This window comes from Malassezia vespertilionis, chromosome 3, assembly GCF_029542925.1.
Source record: "Malassezia vespertilionis chromosome 3, complete sequence".
NCBI lineage: Eukaryota > Fungi > Basidiomycota > Malasseziomycetes > Malasseziales > Malasseziaceae > Malassezia > Malassezia vespertilionis.
Window position 1 is genome coordinate 40,586 of NC_079249.1, and position 13,225 is coordinate 53,810.

Sequence of the window (13,225 nt, forward strand, 5' to 3'; positions counted from 1 at the left end):
TAAGAACGAAGGCTTTTTTTTATTTGTGAAACGCGGCCCAAGCGTCGTCCGAGCATTTTGCGAAAAGGGTTATTGCCGCTGCAGCTATTGCGTGCTCGCGAAAGCATTGTGGAGGCTGCATACGACACGGAGGAAGCTGCCACGAGGCAAAACTGGATTATATCACGTGTGCGTGGGAACTAGCACGAGGCCGCCGTGCAGGTGCAGTGCGTGGGCCGACCTTTTCTTGTCCTACACGAAGGTCATCCTTAAGACTGGAAATGGCAGCTCGTCCTACTGTGAACGTGCGAGGAGTCGACGGCGCGGCTAAGGGATCGCTCCCTTTGCCTGCGGTTTTTACCGTCCCCATCCGCCCTGACGTTATCGAGCAGATTCACTGTACGTTTTTGAGTGATCAGGACATGCAATAGTATTTTTTGGCGTTGGCTATGCTGGAGTGCGACCTTGGAAAAAAAGGCGACTTGCGCACTAACACGCTAAAAATGCCGAGGAGTGCTACTGCATGTCCTGGACAATGCGTTGATCATGTATACTAACGTTTTAGCGCAACTTGCGAAGAACAAGCGCCAGCCTTACGCTGTTGCCTCTAACGCCGGACATCAGACCTCCGCTGAGTCCTGGGGTACTGGTCGTGCCGTTGCGCGTATCCCCCGTGTTGGCGGTGGTGGCACGCACCGCTCCGGTCAGGCCGCCTTTGGCAACATGGCCCGCGGTGGTCACATGTTCAACCCTACCAAGGTCTGGCGCCGCTGGTTCATCAAGACCAACCAGACTCAGCGCCGCATTGCGACTGCGTCTGCGTTGGCCGCGACTGCGCTTCCCTCTTTGGTTCTTGCCCGCGGTCACCGTGTCGAGCAGATTGAAGAGGTGCCCTTGATTGTCTCTAGCGAGATTGAGTCGTACACCAGGACCAAGGAGGCCGTCAACGTCCTCAAGGCCCTCAACGCCTACGATGACGTTTTGAAGTCTTCCAACTCGCGCAAGATCCGTGCTGGTGTTGGCAAGCTCCGCAATCGTCGCCACAAGCAGCGCCGTGGTCCTTTGGTTATTTACAACGAGGACAATGGTCTTGTCAAGGCTTTCCGCAACCTGCCCGGTGTTGAGCTGGTCAATGTGCACCAGCTCAACCTTCTTCAACTTGCTCCGGGTGGCCACATTGGCCGTTTTGTGATTTGGACTGAGGACGCCTTTAAGCAGCTCGACAGCATTTTTGGCACTTATGACACTGCCTCTGAGATTAAGAAGGGCTTCCGTCTTCCCAGCGCAAAGATTTCTATGCCCGACGTTACCCGTCTCATCAACTCTGACGAGATCCAGAGCGTTGTGCGCCCGGCTGGCCCCAAGCAAACCAAGCGTCCCTTTACGCAGAAGAAGAACCCCCTGCGCAACCGTGCCGTTCTCTTCCGTCTCAACCCTTACGCGCAGGCGTCTATTCGCAACGAGATCCGCGAGCAGGCGATGCGCCGCGACGGCAAGCTCAAGAAGAACACAAGGGCTCCCCGTACCAAGACGGACACTCGCTTTTTCGAGCAGCTCTTTGCTCCTTAAATTGGGATACGTCGATGTTCACGGTGTTAGCGCGTCTCTTCATCGGATTGTACGGTACAGTACGTGCGGGGTATGGCGGCAGACCCACATATCTAGTGCCACGTCTTTTAAAAAATAGCCTTCTAGCACGACTTGGGTTTCGATACCTCAAGTCACAATGCTATCAGATTTGCCTCTTGCGTTGTGCTTTCATTTGTTCTAGAAGGAAAGACGTTTGTGAGCTGTAAAAAAAAACTACAGCACTACACAATATAGCCACGGATGTTGCTGAATTTGGGCTTGTACTTGATGTTGTTTTGATCCACCTCTTTGTTCGTCAGTGGGCAGAGCGAATCAAGATCCGCGCTGGTTGCCATGTGGAGCTGACCGCTGTTGCGGAGGCCAATATCCCCGACGCTTGCTGTGGTTGGTTGGTATTGGGACCATCCCCCATGGAAGTTGGTAAGGCCGTTATGTGGGTCCTTGACAAACGCAACGTTGGCCTCGCGGTACAGATCGCTGATCCTTGCACGGACCTTATTATTATCTGTAGTGGGGGGGTAGTCAACAAGAGGCAAGGTGTCATTTGTCGTTTTGTCCGATGCAATAAAGCGGAGCGGCGGCCAAGTACCCCACGCATAAGCCGTGTCGCTGCCATGGAAAGCTAGGAGCTGTTGATACTGTTTCGGTGTGTCGGGAAGGTAAATGTCCGCGCTGAAACGGTACCGCCAAGTAGGCGCTTTCCCAATACGTTCCTTGGCCTGAACACTTGCGGGGCAGACCCAGACTTCGCTCGTGATAAGAGGACCAGCCACAAGTGATAAATCGGCTGCTTTGACGAGAAATGCGTTCCCCTCGTCCTTGTTGTTCCCAATAAGCATCGGTGCCTTGACGTAGCTACCGGCTTCGAGACGGTCGTAATAGTCGTTAAACGCGGTCTTGTTGTCGACCGTGACCAAGAACTTGGAGTCGGTTTCGGACGTCGCTTGCATGACGTCCTGCCATCTCTTCTGCTGCATGCATTTAAACTGTTCCTTGTTGGTTTCCGTGCCGCAGCCGACGTGCTTCGCCACCTTGTTCCAAGGGCTACTAGGCTCCGTGAAATCGTCTGAGACCTCCGCCAAAAAGTAGCGGCCAAGCGAGGTCATCGAGCCAGACTGAAGGATCATGCCATTGACGTACTTGGCCGACGGCTTGTTGTGGTGAGCGTACGCCCAATTGTCGACTGTGCATGCGCCGGTACTCGTACCTCCAATGGTAATGCGCGATGGGTCGCCACCAAATTTTTCGGCATTCTTGTACACCCATTCGATCGCCAAGTCAGCATCTTTGTGGCCTGGGTTCGCGCCGTCGTAATCATCGCCGCTATTTCGCCACGGGTGCAGTTGAGGTGCCATTGGGTAACCAAAAATCCAGTTGCGCTGGTTAATGTTTACGACAACAACATCGTCTTGGCTGACGATTGCATCTCCATAATAAAGCTCAATGCTGCTTGCGCCCCATTCGTACGAGCCGCCGTATATATTGAGCCAAATGGGTGCTTTTTCAGAAGTGCCGTTCGAGTTTTTATATTTTTCCCAGTGGTTCTTTCCAATCCACACGTCCACGTTAAGACAGTCTTCGCTTTGGGTGCTGTCATCGAAAATCTCAGAGCTCAGACCGAAAAGACTGATAGCGGAAAGAGATCCAAAACTGCCGTGTTGCGGGCAGCGGGGCCCACGCTTGGATGCATCTTTCTCACCGCGCCAGCTCTTAGCAGGTTTCGGGGAGAGGAATCGATTCTCGCCACTCGTATCGTCGGCATAAGGCACTCCATGCCAGGAGTACACTTGCGTCGTTTGGTTAAAGAAGCCGCGGAGAAGGCCTTCGTTTGTCTTAATGAGTAAGTAGTCGCCTTCGCCAGAGCGCGAATGGGCAGCAGAGGCATCAGAGGATGCGCTAGCGGCCTTGCTCTTGCTGTGGCTCACACTGTGTTTGGACTTGCTGTTACTGGCACTGTGAGAAGCCTTACTGCGAGCACTCTTGCTGGCGCTGCTGGCGCTGCTGTGCGTAGACTTGCTGTGGCTGCTGTGCGTTTGTGCGCTGTGAAGATGGCTCGAATGACTATTGTGGTTCTTGCGTAGAGAGGCGCGGCGGATCATGGCATGGTTCATAGGGTTTGCGTATTGGCTTTGCGCCATTGCAAACTCTGCAATCACACATAATCCCAACAGCACGGCAAGTGCGAACGCCATCTTCGCGTTCATAAGGCTCATGACGAGCATTGCGGCGAAAGAGAACGTTTAAACGGGCGTTACAAAAAGAACGGTTGAAATGTCCCCCTGTACGAGAGGATGCAGTTATAAATCTGCGCAACAAACTAGTGCAATTACAGAGACTCGCGACCACGATCAATTGTTGTTACAGAGATCCGCGACGGAAGAGCGCGTACGCAGAATGCCGCTCCGCATGTTATATTGACAGCTGCGTGATCAAACATATGTACAAAGGATGCTATCATATCAAAATCTCATTGGTCGACGCGTCTTTTATTTTGCATAAGTTTGCATGAACGCGACGCGACGCGCGGTACCAACGTGGCACACAATTACCCAATTTGTGGCTTGCAAACGATTCGCGCGCCTACAAGCGCGTGGCTTTCATGCGCATCGCCGACGCAGAAGCGACTACTGATTCAATTATGAGCCAAAAAGGAGTACCACTGACCGGTTCTTCATGGGAAACAGATGAATTTGACATCGATGCATACCTTGCCCGCATGGGAGTCAAGCGTGGGCCTCCGACGATTGAAACACTGAATATGCTTATGCATGCGCACTTGCATACCTACGCCTTTGCGAATGTTGACATTTTGCTTGGCCAGCACAAAGATGTTGCCCCACGCACTGTTCAGGAACGACTGGTGGCGCGAAGCCGTGGAGGGTATTGTTTCCAACACTTGCAAATTTTTGCCGCGGCATTGGAAAGCATGGGTTTCTGCATCGAGCGCCATTTGGGTCGTGTTTATTCCTGGCACGATTGTCGCACGCACATGACAGTGTTTGTGTCCATGGACGATGGAGAGTACATGTGCGATCCTGGATTCATTTTCTCGCCGCCATGTGCGATGAAGCTGGTCGATGGCGCTACGTACACCGCTGCCGGAAGGACGTTTGAGATCAGAAAGGTGATCCACAAAAACCATGTGTACTGGGAGCTTCGTCGCGGTGGCAAGCTGCAGCATGTTACGGACTTGCTGCCTATCGAACCGCAAGATGTGCAGCTAGGAGACGTTGTGACCTCCAGGATAATAAGGCCGTTTCTCGATAACTTGATGTTGGGTACCTACATCGACGAAGATACCTATGTCACTGTCACTGCCAACTCACGCACGATTCGTCGCACTGGTCAACCGACCAAGCACGTCAAGATCTCTGCTGAAGAGGCCGTTGCCGAAGTGTCGAAATTAAAGGTGGAACTTGTGCAAGATGAGCCCGAGCGCCTAGCCGCTGCATTAAAGAAACTTGATATACAGTAGAGCTTGTAAGCCTCCACTGTATGCAGAACCAATTACTCCGTGAGGGTGACTAAACAGTAGAAGACTGGCCAAGCAGGAATCTGATAGCGATACTTGTTGCGACGCGCTTCGGTCTTTTAGTGCTGGAAAAGTAGTGCATGCATTTAGCCCCATTTCGCCACACAAGACGAATTGGAAGTACATTGCACTTGTGCGGAAGACCTGTTTGCAACGAGAATTTTTTTGGCCAGCGATACCATCATCCAACTAGATTGTTTCACTCTTCTAAACAATCTTCTCGTCCTCGCGCTGTTTCCTTTACTCCACTTTTTGTTTTACAAACAGCGTTTTTACATTACAGTACCATGGCACCTATCAACAACAATGAAGCCTCCAAGCCTATTGACGTCGTCATCATTGGCTCCGGACCCGCAGCACACACCGCCGCAATCTACCTCGGCCGTGCCGAGCTCAAGCCCGTTTTGTACGAGGGTTTCCTTGCAAATGGCACTGCCGCCGGGGGCCAATTGACTACTACTACCGATGTCGAGAACTATCCCGGATTTCCCGACGGTATCGGTGGCACCAAGTTGATGGAGCAGATGCGCGCTCAATCTGAGCGTTTCGGTACCAAGATCATCACTGAGACTATCTCCAAGCTCGACCTCTCCAACCGTCCGTTCAAGCTCTGGAACGAGGGTAATGAAAATGGAGAGCCCATTCTGGCTAAAACGATTGTCCTTGCGACGGGTGCCTCTGCGCGCCGCATGGAACTCCCCGGCGAGGACAAGTACTGGCAGAATGGTATTAGTGCATGCGCCGTGTGCGACGGCGCAGTGCCCATTTTCCGCAACAAACCGCTTGCGGTTGTGGGCGGTGGCGACTCTGCTTCAGAAGAGGCAACGTACCTGACCAAATACGCTTCCCACGTATACGTCCTTGTCCGCCGTGATCAGCTGCGTGCTAGCCAGATTATGAGCAATCGCTTGCTCAACCATCCTAAGGTGACTGTGCTTTTCAACACTATTCCTATCGAGGCCAAAGGGGATGGCGAGCTCCTGACGACTGTTGTCACCAAGGACACCCAGACGGGCGAAACCAAGGATCTCGAAGTAAATGGCCTGTTCTATGCAATTGGCCACGTTCCCGCAACGTCGATTGTCAAGGGCCAGTTGGATATGGACGAAGAAGGCTATGTAAAGACTAACCCAGGCACGTCGCTGACGTCTGTGAAGGGCGTATTTGCTGCTGGTGATGTGCAGGACAAGGTCTACAGACAGGCTATTACATCCGCTGGCACTGGCTGTGCGGCTGGTCTGGAAGCAGAAAGGCTACTTGCTGCAGAGGAAGTCCTTTGATTATATAGAATCTCTCTCTGTAGATCCGCCTCTGAGTTTGTTGAGACGAATTTCCGCATCGCGCTCACTGCGCGCGTAATTTTCTGCGTCACACCACAGGGTCGTTGCAGGGCATTGTACCGCTGCAAGTGGCCACGCTTCCGGACGTGTCACGTGTCAACAACTTTTTACCGCGTGGTAGAACCGACCTAACCCGTGCATTTCACCAATCAGAGACCTACTATTGACAAATACCGTGCATGTACGGGTGATGACGTGAAGTAATGATTTCAATTGGCTGGTCATAGTGCAAATGGTGGCTTCTGATTAGTGCTGGCGAAAGTAACTGGCACTGAACTGCTTGCCCTTTTACCGGCACAGAGCCTCTCGTTCTCCTTATAAACTGCTTTGTTGGTACTCAGCAATTTTCTTCTGATCAACATGCTGTCGATTCGCGCTATGCGTTCGCCTGCTCTTCGCATGGCTGCTCAACGGGCTAGCCGTGCGGCGGCTTCCACTCGTGGGGTTGCAACAGTCTCGGAGGACGCCGTCTCCATCAACGTCGAAGAACTGAAGAAAAAAGTCGAGCTCAGCGTTATCGAGTCTGGTAAGGGATACTACCTTCCTTACGCGAAAATGGCGGAGAATTTGCAGATTGTCAAGGACCGTCTTAAGCGCCCTCTTACAATGAGTGAGAAGGTCGTCTACGCACATTTGGATGACCCCCACGGTCAAGATATCGAGCGTGGCGTTTCTTACCTGCGTCTCCGTCCTGACCGTGTCGCATGCCAAGATGCCACTGCACAGATGGCTTTGCTGCAGTTTATGTCTGCTGGTCTGCCGCAGGTCGCGGTGCCTTCCACTGTCCATTGCGACCATCTTATCGCTGCTAGCACTGGTGGCCCCGGCGACTTGCAGCGTGCCATAGACGTGAACAAGGAAGTGTACGACTTCCTTGCCACTTGCACTGCCAAGTACGGTCTTGGTTTCTGGAAGCCCGGCTCTGGTATTATTCACCAGATTATCTTTGAAAACTATGCGTTCCCCGGTGGTCTTATGATTGGTACCGATTCGCACACGCCCAATGCCGGTGGTCTTGGTATGATTGCGTGTGGCGTTGGTGGTGCTGATGCCGTCGATGTTATGGCCGATATCCCCTGGGAGCTCAAGTGCCCCAAGGTGATTGGTGTGCAGCTTGAGGGCCGTCTCTCTGGCTGGACTACGCCCAAGGATGTGATTTTGAAAGTCGCCGGTGAGCTTACCGTCAAAGGTGGTACTGGCGCGATTGTTGAATACAAGGGTCCCGGTGTTTCTTCGCTTTCTGCTACTGGTATGGGTACTATTTGCAACATGGGTGCTGAGATTGGTGCCACCACGTCGGTCTTCCCCTTCAACGACCGTCAATCCAAGTACCTTGAGGCCACGAACCGCGCTCCGATTGCGCGTGCTGCCGAAAACTTCCACCGGAATCTTTTGCCCGACACTGGTGCAGAGTACGACAGGCACTTGGTTGTGAACCTGGACGAGCTTGAGCCTTATATCAACGGTCCCTTCACGCCTGATCTTGCCACCCCTCTGTCCAAGTTCAAGGATGCGGTTATTGAGAACGGCTGGCCTCAGGAGCTGCGTGTCGCTCTGATTGGCTCTTGCACCAACTCTTCCTACGAGGACATGTCTCGCTCTGCCTCCATCGCTCAAGAGGCTCTTGACCACGGTCTCAAGTGCAAGTCTGGCTACACTGTTACTCCCGGTTCCGAGCAGATTCGCGCTACCATTGAGCGCGATGGTCAGATGGAGACGCTCGAGTCTGTTGGTGGCCTTGTGCTCGCCAACGCTTGCGGCCCCTGCATTGGCCAGTGGAACCGTACTGACGTGAAGAAGGGCGAAAGGAACTCGATTGTTACTTCGTACAACCGCAACTTTAGCGGCCGTAACGACGCCAACTTCTCGACGCACGCCTTTGTCGCTTCCCCTGATCTTGTGACTGCAATGGCGTTTGCCGGCGATCTTACCTTTAACCCCGTTACCGACACGCTTAAGGGTGCCGACGGCAAGGAATTCAAATTTTCTGACCCAAGCGGCCATGAGCTTCCCGTGCGTGGCTACGACCCTGGTGAGGACACCTTCCAGGCCCCTCCGGCAGATGGCTCTGGTGTCGAGGTGATTATTAAGCCCGATTCGGACCGTCTTCAGGCTCTTGCTCCGTTCAAGAAGTGGCCCGATGAGGACCCGGACAACTTGCCCATTCTGATCAAGGTTAAAGGCAAGTGCACCACCGACCACATTTCCGCCGGTGGTCCTTGGCTCAAATACCGTGGTCACCTACAGAACATCTCCAACAACTGCTTGATCGGTGCCACCAATGTTGCCAATGACGAGACCAACAATGTGCAGAACCAATACACTGGCGAGTGGGGTGCCGTTCCCGCGACGGGTGCCTACTACCGCGACAATGGCCACCCCTGGGTCGTGATTGGTGACGACAACTATGGAGAGGGTTCTTCCCGTGAACACGCTGCGCTTGAGCCGCGCTACCTTGGTGGTCTTGCCATCATCACGCGTTCCTTTGCCCGTATTCACGAAACGAACTGCAAGAAGCAGGGTCTGCTCCCCTTGACCTTTAAGGACCCGAAGGACTATGATCTTGTTCGCCCCGACGACTTTGTTGGCCTCGAGGGCGTCACCACCATTTCTCCAGGTAGCACCGTTACCCTCGTCTGCCACCACAGGGACGGTAAGGTCGACAAGATTCCCCTGGCGCACTCCTTTAACGAGAACCAGATCGAATGGTTCAAGGCCGGCAGTGCGCTCAACCTGATGGCCTCCCGAGCCGCTGAGAAGCGTGCTGCTGAGGCGAAGGCGTAAGAGAGGGTAGATATTCCCAGGGTTTCCCCTAGCATCCTTTCCACGTTTTGTCGTGTTATGTATGTAGGCTAGTCTTTCACAAGGTTTGCCGACCTTCAATACATGTTTGTTCGCATCCAAACCGCCGCGCCGCGCGGACATGTGGAGGTACGGTGCAACTTGCTTTCCGTGCGCATGTCCTTTGCGCTGGATACTCGGTGTGTATTGCATCCATCTTACCGACCTAGAAGCGCACTCACCAGTCTTCGGCTGGACTATCTGCGTAGCCAGGATGATGCAGTTGTTCCGCGCATCATTACCAAAAGCTGCGTAGCTAGTGGCCGCCAAGCGTCGGACGTGCTGAACCAGCCGTCGCTGCCCGTTGCGGACGTGTCGAGTGAAGTGGATGCAGAGTGTTTGAACAGCTCTCCATTACCGCCATTGCACATGGACGGCGTGCGTGCCATCTTCCACCAGTATTTTCCCCAAGAACCGTGGCCACTGGACGAAATGCACGATAGGATTTCCTCTTCTCCCACCCGGCCAAGCGAGTCCGAGCTGGAAGAGCTTCCGCTTGCGTACCGGACAGACCCTGGGGCAATGGCTGTGCGTGCCTCCGGTCGCTCTGCCCTGCGCGATGCGGATGGTTTGGAGCACGAGCGCGTGGTGCCCGCCGTGGCATTCTCTACTCAGACACCTGCGCTGCACAACATGCATGCTAGCCCACGAATCGTCGACGAGATGGAAGTAGTTTCCAAGCGAGAGCAAGGTGCAGACCTCACAATGGAGCCACTGTACGGCTCGCTTTTTGCCCCGGCGGCCGCAAGTATGTCGAGCGCGGCAAGCGCATCGCACATGGGACACGCCGGCTCCTTTGCTTCTGGCTTGGATGCCTTTTCCAGCTCCGTCTCTGGCGAGCCGCTGGAACCAGAGCCGCGGGCGAAGGGCACACCTGACTGGCGGTCGTTTTACATTCCTGGCTCTTACACTGTCGCCCCGAGCCCCAACGCGTCTCCATCCGCCCAGCCAGCCCAAGGCGCATTGCGCACTACAGGCATGCTCGCATTTAGCAAAACTTCGATTGAGCCTGCTCAACGGACGCATCGCTCGCTCCTCAGCGCGAAGTTGCAGCATAATGACGTTGCCGTCGCCCAAACGAGTCATTCGCTCTCTGCGTACGCGCGCATCGGCGCGAGCGACAACGACGCAAACGGCGTGCACGTCACGCTATACTTTCCCGACCAGCAAGGTAGCACACCGTCCGTGCGTGTTTGCGTACAGCAGGATGCAAGCATGGATGAGCTGATTGGCTACGGGCTATATTGCTACGAGGAACGGTTCGGCGAGCCGCCGCGCCATGGTACAGACCATATTGACATGGCAAAAGCGGAGGCGTGGTCGTTGCGCATGGTAGAATGCGGTGTTGTTGACGAGGATTATCCTGCCATCGACCGCTCTTTGACGGTGCGCAAGTTCGGCAAGGATGCGTTTGCAATTTGCCCACAGCGCTCTTCGCGTCTTTTGTCCGCTCTCAGCACAATTCCGCACGCTTCCAGCACCGCGCCCGACTCGGTGCTTTTGCAAATCATGGTGGTGCCCACCGCGCGTGGCACAACTATTGTACGCGTTCCTCGGCATGCACACGCCGCCGACGTTGTGCGCATCGTGTGCCACGCATGTCATCTCTCGGAGCCGAGCTCGCATGTCCTATTTTACCGCGACGTTGGCGACGTTATCCGCGACGACTGCGCCGTAGCATCTTTGTTTGGGCGCACCGACTTGGCGCTTGTGGAGCGCGGCTCCCTTTCGCAAGCGCCTGCCGCACCGAATCCTGGAGCGAATAGCGAGGTGCAGCAACAGCCCAAGTACCAGAACGCGATGGATCTTATTTCCAACTACAAGGCCTATTCCGTAAGTCGCCGGCATCCCATCTCTGTGGGGCGCCACGAGCGTGTGATTACCATCGACGGTGAGTATATTCACATTATCCGCCCCGCAGAGAAGCATTTCTTCCACGCGCGCTCCACATCGTACCACATTTCTGCCGTCCTGCAGTGCGATCGATACCCCCGATATCCAAACCAATTTAAGATTGTCGTTGCGAGGGACAACCGGCGCGATACGAAGCGATACGATTTCGAGGCGGACGACAAGCATGCTGCGGGTATGTACCAACGACACTGACAAGAGATGAAATCGTATCAGAGATTACCAAATTGCGCAGGGCCGTGTAGCGGTGGTGCAAGTGTTGTGCAACAAGGTATAGGAAATATCTATAGTGCAGTCGGCGGATAGCCTACTTGGTCGGCTCTTCTACCTCCTCGATGGCAGGTTCCTCACCATCCTCTTCGCCAGCATCCATGTCAGCACCATCGCCGGCAAATGCGCTCATGTCCGGCATGCCGGCACCGTCAGCACCGCCGCCCATGCTCGCCATAAGTTGTTGGAGATCGAGGCCGCCCATGCCGCCGGCGCCACCAGCACCGCCCATGCCGGGCATGCCACCCATGCCGCCCATGCCAGGCATGCCGCCCATGCCGCCCATGCCGCCCATGTCGGGCATGCCGCCCATGCCGCCCACATCATCTGGCTGCTCGCCATCCTGCTCGTCTTCATCAACCCACTTGCTAAAGTCGGTCTTGACATTGTGGAGACGGACCTTTTCCTTGGTCAGGCGCGGCCAGTACTCGTCCTTGCTCTGCTGCTTGCGCAAGAGCATGTACAGCGATTTGGGGGTAAGATGCTGCTTCGACTGCGCGACATCGATCTCCTCGAAAAAGTCAACGTCAAAAAGGTAGTGCTTGCCCTCGATGCCCTTGGCGCTGTCCGCAGGCACAGACGCCTCAAAGTGCAGGTGCGACGCGGTCAGGTCGACCTTGACGCTGTCCTCGGTCAGGTTGGGAACGTTAATGGTAAGCATCACCACATTCTTTTCAGGTTCCTCGGCGCTGCTGCGCTGGGCCCACAGGATCTCGGGAGCATTGGTTGCAGACATGTCGTTGTGAGAGAAACGGTCCGCGTTTTGGCTTGAAGAGGCCCCCGCACGCCCAGCATCGAAGACGGTAGAACATCCGAGACCAGGCTGCAGTCCACGTGGACCCACGTGGTCGCGCCACTTTTTTCGCGCCGCGGCGCCCTTGTCCAGCGATGCGAACGGCGGTGAAACGGAGCGCGCCGGTGCGCAGTGCTGGTGCACGCAAGCCGAGCCATGGAAAGGTACCCATTTCTTCCGCAAGCAAGAGCCGTGCGGCCGCACCTGTAAAGAAAGTGACGCCATTAGCGCCCAAGCCGAAGAAACGCGTGCGTATCCACGAAGCGGCGGACATACTCGATGCGAAAAAAGCACGCAAAGCAACGGTTGAATCCGAGGAAGAGGATGATGCAACATTGGAGGGGTTTGATGAGCCCGATTCCGACTCCGAAGATGCGGAAGACGACGTGCTTGCGACGCGCGCAGCGCCGAGCGTCGGGGAGATTGTGCGCCTGCCAAACAGCCGCGACGACGCGGTCGTCCGCCAGCGCCTCGATCAGGCCAAGAGCCGGCACGCCGAACGCAGCGATGGCGAAACCGGTGTTGTGTACATTGGCCGTCTTCCGCATGGGTTTTTTGAGACACAGCTCAAGGCCTACTTTTCGCAGTTTGGCGACATTCGCCGCCTTCGTCTCTCGCGCAACAAAAAGACGGGCCACTCGAAGCACTATGCGTTTATTGAGTTTGACGCAAAAGAAGTTGCAGAGATTGTCGTGGACACAATGAACAACTACTTGCTGGACGGGCACCTCGTCCAAATGGCCATGATTCCCGATCGTGACGTGAATCCAAACATGTGGATCGGTGCGAACCGCACCTTCCGCAAGGTGCCGACGGACCGCATCGAGCGCGTGCGCCGCGCTCGCACACGCACAGCAGCTGAGCGCGAGCGCGTGAACAAGAAGCTTTTGCAGCGCGAGACAAGGCGGCGCGCAAAGCTCGAGCGTTTGGGGATCGACTACGATTTCCCTGGATACCAAACGTAATGTA

The 13,225-nt window shown here is 54.9% G+C and overlaps 8 protein-coding genes across 8 annotated transcripts; 6 read left to right on the forward strand and 2 right to left on the reverse strand.

Moving 5' to 3' along the window:
* Window positions 1–260: 260 nt before the first annotated feature.
* On the forward strand, window positions 261–1,548 carry MVES1_001499 (uncharacterized protein; the record flags this gene model as incomplete). The annotated part of the gene is made up of 2 exons (XM_056206343.1): window positions 261–378; window positions 545–1,548. 2 exons carry the CDS (start codon window positions 261–263, stop codon window positions 1,546–1,548), a joined length of 1,122 nt encoding a protein of 373 aa, XP_056062318.1.
* Window positions 1,549–1,790: 242 nt separating this feature from the next.
* MVES1_001500 (uncharacterized protein) lies at window positions 1,791–3,791 on the reverse strand (the record flags this gene model as incomplete). Its single annotated transcript, XM_056206344.1, has 1 exon — window positions 1,791–3,791. The coding sequence occupies one exon, from the start codon at window positions 3,789–3,791 to the stop codon at window positions 1,791–1,793; it is 2,001 nt and encodes a 666-aa protein (XP_056062319.1).
* A 377-nt stretch (window positions 3,792–4,168) lies between these two features.
* Window positions 4,169–5,044, forward strand: MVES1_001501 (uncharacterized protein; the record flags this gene model as incomplete). Its single annotated transcript, XM_056206345.1, has 1 exon — window positions 4,169–5,044. The coding sequence occupies one exon, from the start codon at window positions 4,169–4,171 to the stop codon at window positions 5,042–5,044; it is 876 nt and encodes a 291-aa protein (XP_056062320.1).
* A 344-nt stretch (window positions 5,045–5,388) lies between these two features.
* MVES1_001502 (uncharacterized protein) lies at window positions 5,389–6,381 on the forward strand (the record flags this gene model as incomplete). Its single annotated transcript, XM_056206346.1, has 1 exon — window positions 5,389–6,381. One exon carries the CDS (start codon window positions 5,389–5,391, stop codon window positions 6,379–6,381), a length of 993 nt encoding a protein of 330 aa, XP_056062321.1.
* A 459-nt stretch (window positions 6,382–6,840) lies between these two features.
* ACO1 (aconitate hydratase) lies at window positions 6,841–9,225 on the forward strand (the record flags this gene model as incomplete). Its single annotated transcript, XM_056206347.1, has 1 exon — window positions 6,841–9,225. One exon carries the CDS (start codon window positions 6,841–6,843, stop codon window positions 9,223–9,225), a length of 2,385 nt encoding a protein of 794 aa, XP_056062322.1.
* A 174-nt stretch (window positions 9,226–9,399) lies between these two features.
* Window positions 9,400–11,388, forward strand: AVO1 (Component of a membrane-bound complex containing the Tor2p kinase; the record flags this gene model as incomplete). The annotated part of the gene is made up of 2 exons (XM_056206348.1): window positions 9,400–9,422; window positions 9,468–11,388. The coding sequence occupies 2 exons, from the start codon at window positions 9,400–9,402 to the stop codon at window positions 11,386–11,388; spliced, it is 1,944 nt and encodes a 647-aa protein (XP_056062323.1).
* A 112-nt stretch (window positions 11,389–11,500) lies between these two features.
* On the reverse strand, window positions 11,501–12,199 carry wos2 (p23 chaperone protein wos2; the record flags this gene model as incomplete). Its single annotated transcript, XM_056206349.1, has 1 exon — window positions 11,501–12,199. One exon carries the CDS (start codon window positions 12,197–12,199, stop codon window positions 11,501–11,503), a length of 699 nt encoding a protein of 232 aa, XP_056062324.1.
* Window positions 12,200–12,351: 152 nt separating this feature from the next.
* NOP15 (nucleolar protein) lies at window positions 12,352–13,221 on the forward strand (the record flags this gene model as incomplete). Its single annotated transcript, XM_056206350.1, has 1 exon — window positions 12,352–13,221. One exon carries the CDS (start codon window positions 12,352–12,354, stop codon window positions 13,219–13,221), a length of 870 nt encoding a protein of 289 aa, XP_056062325.1.
* Window positions 13,222–13,225: the final 4 nt, after the last annotated feature.